The sequence below is a fragment of the Zonotrichia leucophrys genome, chromosome 11 (assembly GCF_028769735.1).
Source record: "Zonotrichia leucophrys gambelii isolate GWCS_2022_RI chromosome 11, RI_Zleu_2.0, whole genome shotgun sequence".
In the NCBI taxonomy this organism is placed as follows: domain Eukaryota; kingdom Metazoa; phylum Chordata; class Aves; order Passeriformes; family Passerellidae; genus Zonotrichia; species Zonotrichia leucophrys.
The window spans coordinates 1,146,691-1,153,319 of record NC_088181.1 but is presented as its reverse complement, the minus strand read 5'-3'; the positions used below and the strand labels follow the sequence as shown (position 1 = coordinate 1,153,319).

Genomic DNA, 6,629 nt, shown 5'->3' with positions numbered 1-6,629 from the left:
TGCTCCCTGAGAATGTGAACGTGTTCTGCACTGTGTCTTCTCCCCTGTCCCAGCCCAATCCCTGGGGTCTCTCAGTGCCCAGGGAGTGATTTCCCTTGAGTTCAGGGACAAACGTAACTTTCTTCATTTTGGATGCTGCTGCCTGGATGTTTTAATTCCAAACTTGTTTGTTTCTTCCCAGTCTCATTCTTTGAATTTCCTTTTCCAGCAGCAGATGCAATTTCAAGTTTTCTTTGATTTTCTTTTTTTAACTCACAGACCCTTTGTGGGGAGGGGGGTTCAGCTCTGTGGAGCTGGGGCTGAGGGTGGGAGCAGCACTGGGGGACAGTGCAGGGTCCTGGTGGCTTCTGGGCTGCTGCCAGCACTGCTGTGCCACTGCTCCCGGGAAGGGCTGTGGGACCTGGCATCTGCCCGGGGGATGGAGATGCCTCTCCTGCCTCTGCGAGAGAATGCTGCTACCCCAAACGGGCAGCAGGGAGCCGGGATCCTGCTCTGGGGATGGATGGGGATCCCTCAGCATTTGGGACCAGCGGAACCCTTGCCCAGTGTCCGTCCCATTGTCCTGCCCAGGAGGTGCTGGAGACAGAGAGGGCATCGAGCCGCTGCTGCCGGTCGAGGCTGGCTGCGGCCCCGTTCCCCGTGGCCCCGTTTCCCCCGCGGTGCGCGGGCCCTTTAAGCCGCCGCCATCTTTGCTGCGGGCACGGAGCAGCCGCCGCCGCCCCCCGCTGGCCCCGCCCCTCTCCGGGCCGCTCCCGCGCTCCCCATTGGGCGCCGCCGCGGCACTTCCGGCGCCGCCGCGCCAGCGCTTCCTTTCCGGTCGCCATTGTCGTGGCGGGAGGTGAGTGAGGGCCGGGGGCTCCATCCGCCGCCATCCGCCCGCCGGGGCCGCGCCCGCCTCCGCCACAGCCCCGCACGGGGTCGCGGAGGAGGCCCCGGCGGCGCCGATGGGGCCGCGGCGGGCCGGGGACCGCGGGCTTGGGGGCGCCTGGGGTGTCCCCGCGTTAACCGTGCCGGTGTCCGCAGGCCGCAGCCATGGCGCCCAGCCGCAATGGGATGATCCTGAAGCCCCACTTCCACAAGGACTGGCAGCGCCGAGTCGCCACCTGGTTCAACCAGCCCGCCCGCAAGCTCCGCAGGTGAGTCCCGGAGCTCCGGGAGCCGCGGGAGGGGCTGGCCCGGCTTCGGCGGGGCCGGGATGCCGGGGATCTGTTCCGCCATCCCCCGCTCTGCTCGGGGCGAGCCGCTGCCAGCCGCAGCCAAGTGATGAGACATCTCCGGAATCGCTGCATCCGCTGTGATGAACGCTCTTCCCTGGGTCTCTGATGGCAGCGGCCGCCGGCCCGGCCCGGCTGTTCCTTCGGGAGCCATCGCAGGGCAGGAGGTGGCTCATGTCGTAGAGATGCCGTGTAGCCCGTGGCTGTCACAGGTGGGCAGGAGGCTGGTGACACCTGGTTTGTGACCACCAGGGCAGGGCCTGTCCCCTGTGCTGGTGTTGATGTCACACCTGGGACTTCGGTGTTATATTTGGCCCCTCACTGCACGACAGACATTGAGGAGCATGTCCAGGGAAGAAAATGGAGCTGGGAAGGGTCTGGATCACCAGGAGCAGCTGGGGGGGGTCTCAGCCTGGAGAAAAGGAACTCAGGAGGAACCTTCTGGGTCTCCACAACTGCCTGACAGGAGGGATCAGGCTCTGGTCCCAGGGAACAGGGACAGGAGGAGAGGGAACAGCCTGAGTTTGTGGAGAGGAGGCTCAGGTTGGGCATCACAAGGAATTTCGTCCTGGAAAGGGCGTTCAGGCCTTGGCGGGGGCTGCCCAGGGAGGGGCTGGATGCAGCCCTCAGTGCTCCGGGCTGGGTTGGTGAGGTGCTGGGGGTCGGGCACAGGTTGGGCTCCATCCCCTGAGGCGTTTCCCAAGCTGAAGGATGCTGTGACCCTGCCCCTCCAGGAGGAAGGCTCGCCAGGCCAAGGCTCGCCGCATCGCCCCCCGGCCCGTGGCCGGGCCCATCCGGCCCATCGTCAGGTGCCCCACCATCAGATACCACAAAAAGGTCCGTGCTGGCAGAGGCTTCAGCCTGGAGGAGCTTAAGGTAAGTACAGAGCATCCATTCAAAAAGGCAAATAAAGTCTGAGCTGAGCTGCTTCTCCTGTCCTGCCCAAAGTGACTTCCTCAGGTGTTGGTACCTGCCAGGGAGGGCTGTGCATTTCCTGGCTCTGGGAGCAAGGAAAAATGGTCTTACTTGTGATGGTGGAGTGGGGGTGTGAAGAGTACTTTTGAAAGGTAAATGTTTATCTGGTGAGAACATCATTTAAAATTTTGTTAAAATAAAGCTTAAATAGCGGAAATTTAGTTTGGGTATATGAAAGAAATTCTTCCCTGTGAGGGTGGGCAGGCCCTGGCACAGGTGCCCAGGAAAGCTGTGACTGCCTCATCCCTGGAAGTGTCCAAGGCCAGGTTGGACAGGGCTTGGGATAGGGGAAGGTAAGGGATGGAACTTAAAGATCTTTATGGTCCTTTCCAACCCAGACTATTCAGAGATTCTATGAAATCTGAATTCTGAAAGAGCCTTGAGTCTCCTAAACTTTTTTGGCAGAGGGAGAAGACTAAGATCATCTTCATTAAATTGTTCATGAAACATTGTTCTGCTAATTCTAAATATTTTAGCCAATGTTTCCAGTTAAGGACCAAGTAAACTCAGCTCAATTTAGTTCTAAGATTAGCAGAGGATGTTGTACCAGGAGGAAGAACCATTCAGCACAGCATCTTGGAGTGGCTGGAGTAATAATAGTTGGATTAATTTCCTGATAGTTGGGTTAAAGTGGGAGGTGTTCCCTGTCCTCAGTTCCCTGTCTCTGTGACCTGCCCAGCTGTGCTGAGCAGCTAAAGGTGGTCTGCAAAGCCACCCACTGTGTCTCTGATCAGATTCCACATCAGGGCTCACTGGCAGCACCAGCTGCCTCTGCGCCTGGCTCAGTGTCTTAATTAAAGCATTTATAACTGGAATTGGTGCACTGAGGCAGGGAAATTGTTCTTCTGGGTGCCAAATACTTCATTGCTTTTTTTTTTTTTTAATTTTTGGGTAATGGTGGAACACAAAGCAGGATGCAGCTGTTTGTCTTCAAACAGAAAATTAGTTTTTTGTTTAAGATAATCTAAAAAAATAGACATTATTTAATGGTTGTTTCAGATGGTTAGGAAAAAAATCCTGATTTAATGGAGCTCCCAGTATTCAGTGAAACAGTTGTCCACGAGCTGAGTCATAAACATCTGTGTGAATCCAAGTTTAAACGTGTCCTGCAGGGGTTGCACTTTGCTCCTCTAGGGAAATCCACCTGCAGAAATCAGCCCGAGCAACGTTTTAAGCACAAAGATACAGCAGGACACCCTTTGTTGGTCACTCAGCTGATGCCCAGCCTTCCTGCAGAGGCTGCACCCCGTGCTGGGGTCCCTGCCTGGCTGGTGGGAGCTGTGGGATGCTGACACTGCTCTCTGCTCTCTCTCAGCTCGCTGGCATCAACAAGAGGTTTGCCCGGACTATCGGCATCTCCGTGGATCCCCGGAGGCGGAACAAGTCCACCGAGTCCCTGCAGGCCAACGTGCAGAGGCTGAAGGAGTACCACTCCAAGCTCATCCTCTTCCCCAGGAAGCCAGCCATGCCCAAGAAGGGAGACAGCTCTGTGAGTACCTCACTGCTGGAAGCGTGTCCTGTTCTGGGAGCTTTGGAGTCCACAGAGCTCCTGAGTCCTCTCCGCTGTGTGAGCCCCATGGTTCTGAGCCCAGCACAAGGCCAGGCCTGGCAGGGCTGAGTCTAACAGGGCACTCTGGGTTGCAGTGACACTTCAGCCAGGCATTTGGCTGAGCAGCTGCTGGCTTGTTTAGGTGCTGATTCCTGGAGCTTTGCTCCTTGCTCAGCCAATTGAGTTTTAGTTTAGAGAGCTAAATTGTCACAGTGGCTGAAAATTCCCCTTGGAGTCAGTCCTGCAGTGGAAGGCTGAGGGACAGGCTGTGAGTGGCTCCAGAGCTCTGTGCCAGGCAGGCTCCAGAAGGCAATTGTTATTGACATTCAAAAATGGTTTTCATTAAAACCTCTTCAGGATCAGAGCAGAGCTGTGTTCCCTGGCTCTGCTGCCAGTAGATCCAGGGAACACAAGGGCGAGTTCAGACTGTCCTTCCATCTTGTGGAGAATCTGGCAGCTCCAAGCTGCTTAACTCCATCTTCAGAGCAGGGAGAGAGAGCCTGGAGCCGAAACTCTGATTCAGATGTGTTTGCTGGAAGTCAGCTGTATTCAGTAAACGTTCAGTCATTTTTGTCTGATGACATGCTCTTACAAGAAGCTGGAATCAACTTGAGAAGGAGTTGCTGAGGAACGTGTTGGTTGTGTATGAGCTGTGTGGGCTCAGCCTGGAGAAAAGCAGGCTCGGGGAACAGCCTCAGTTTGTGCCAGGGAAGGTGGTTCAGGTTGGACATCAGGAATTTCTTCCTGGAAAGGGGGATCAGGCATTGGCAGGGGCTGCCCAGGGAGGTTTGGAATCCCCTTCCCTGGAGTTGTGCAAGGAAGGAACAGATGTGGCACTCAGTACTGTGGGCTGGTGACAGTGTGGGGATCAGGCACAGCTTGGACTGGATGATCCTGGAGGTATTTTCCAACCTGGATGATCCTTGTAAATGGAGAGCAGCACAGTTGGTGTCAGAGCTGTCCCAGCTGGCAGAGCTGTGGCCGCTGCTGCTCTGGCTGGATCCGGGCACAGCGTGGGTCGCTGGTGCAGCTCAGCAGTGCCAAGCTGGCTTTGTTCCCGTTCAGTGTTACAGCTCCTGGCAGGATCATTAGCACCATGTTTAAGCTGGGTACCTGCTGTGCTTTAGCTGAGGTTTTAGCCAGAGAAGTTTAAATTCTGTTCTTCTAACATTCCCATCTTCTGTTGTGCAGCCAGAGGAACTCAAGATGGCCACACAGCTCACAGGACCTGTCATGCCCATCAAGAATGTAAGTGTCCTTTAATCATGTTCTGGGTGTGATGTGATTGAGGTTGGACTTGTGGAGAGAGAAATGGTTCTGTCCTTGCTGCCTCACAGCTGAGGGTGGCTGTGTCCAGGCATTGCCCATCCTGGATCAAAAGAAAACCAGGAATAAGTCTTTGATAGAACTGTGAAATTGAGGGTGCTTTGGGTTCAGCTGGGGTGGGAGTGCTCAGGCAGGTTCTGTGGTCACCATTTGTCCCTAAATCCTCTCTGCTTCCCAGAGCTGCTGTCAGTAGTGTCACAAACCTCTTGTCATTCCCTACAACTCCCTGACAGGAGGGTGGAGCTGGGAGGGGGTCAGGCTCTCCTCCCCGGTGACAAGTGACAGGACTAGAGGAAATAGCCTCACACTGTGCCAGGGGAGGTTTAGGTTGGATATTAAGAAAATTGCTTCACTGGCCAGGCTGTCCATCCCAGGGCAGTTGGTAGAGTCCCCATCCTTGGGAGTGCTCGATAAACACATGGATGTGGCACTTGAGGACAAGGTTGGTGGTAACCATGGTGGTGCTGGGCTAACAGCTCGCTATTAAAGGTCTTTACCAGCCTTAACAATGCTGTGATTCTGTAAAGCTGACTCAGGTTTCCCGTGGTGCTTGTTTTCATTCCTGCTCCTGTGAGGAGCCTGCGGGAAGGCAGATCCCGGCGGAGGGCAGGGCCTGTAGATGGCACGAGCGCTCTGTTCCCGCTGCTCTCACAGACACCAGGGTGGGAAGCCTGGGCTCTGAGGGGCAGCCTGACTGTCTGGCCCCTGAGGGGCAGCTCCTGAGGCTCTCAGCCCCGAGGGGCAGCCTGACTGTCTGGCGCTCTCCCCGCAGGTTTTCAAGCGGGAGAAGGCGCGTGTCATCACGGAGGACGAGAAGAACTTCAAGGCCTTTGCCAGCCTTCGCATGGCCCGGGCCAACGCCCGCCTCTTCGGCATCCGCGCCAAGCGCGCCAAGGAAGCGGCGGAGCAGGACGTGGAGAAGAAGAAATGAACTGTTCTCCCCAGAACTGTCAATAAAGAGCCGTAGAGAGCCCGGTGTGCTGTGGTTTTGGGGCACATGGAGCGAGCGGAGCCGCCCCGTGTGCCTGTGGCGGTGCAGGGATGTGTTCCAGCGTGGGAAGCCTCCTTGGCTGTCATTGGAGGCTCCACATTTCCCAAGTCGAGTTAAACACCTGTCTTGTGCCCACTCCTCTGCCTTGTCAGGGCTGCAGCCTGGGCTGCCTTCTGCTCTGATTCTGAGGGGCTTTGGGGGTTCCCTCTCAGTGCCAGGCTTTGTCTGCTGCCCCTTCCTTGCCTTCCATGCCTATTCCTGGTTTGTGATTCCCACACCTCTGTGTGACGCAAAGCCTGTACAAGTTGGGTGTTGTGGTGGGGGACACTCAGCTGCTGCCCATATGGGGAGCTTTCCCCACTTTTGGGGGGATAAGGTGTGGCCCAGCCCCTCAGCTGGGCTTGGATGGAGCCAATTGCCTAGGCTGGACTGCTGCTGTGCCATCCTGCATGCCCTGGCCCTTGGCTCAGCCCCTGCACCAGTTCTAGGCCACTTTTAGCCATTTCTTCATGGATTAAAGGCCATCCCATGGTAGATGTGGCATTTGGGGACATTGTGGTGGCCTTGGCACTAC

The 6,629-nt window shown here is 56.3% G+C and overlaps 1 protein-coding gene across 1 annotated transcript; it reads left to right on the top strand.

Moving 5' to 3' along the window:
• Nucleotides 1–792: 792 nt before the first annotated feature.
• RPL13 (ribosomal protein L13) lies at nt 793–6,034 on the top strand. Its single transcript, XM_064723613.1, has 6 exons — nt 793–838; nt 1,024–1,136; nt 1,949–2,090; nt 3,505–3,678; nt 4,930–4,986; nt 5,837–6,034. The coding sequence occupies exons 2-6, from the start codon at nt 1,033–1,035 to the stop codon at nt 5,993–5,995; spliced, it is 636 nt and encodes a 211-aa protein (XP_064579683.1). The 5' UTR covers nt 793–838; nt 1,024–1,032; the 3' UTR covers nt 5,996–6,034.
• The last annotated feature ends 595 nt before the right edge of the window (nt 6,035–6,629 follow it).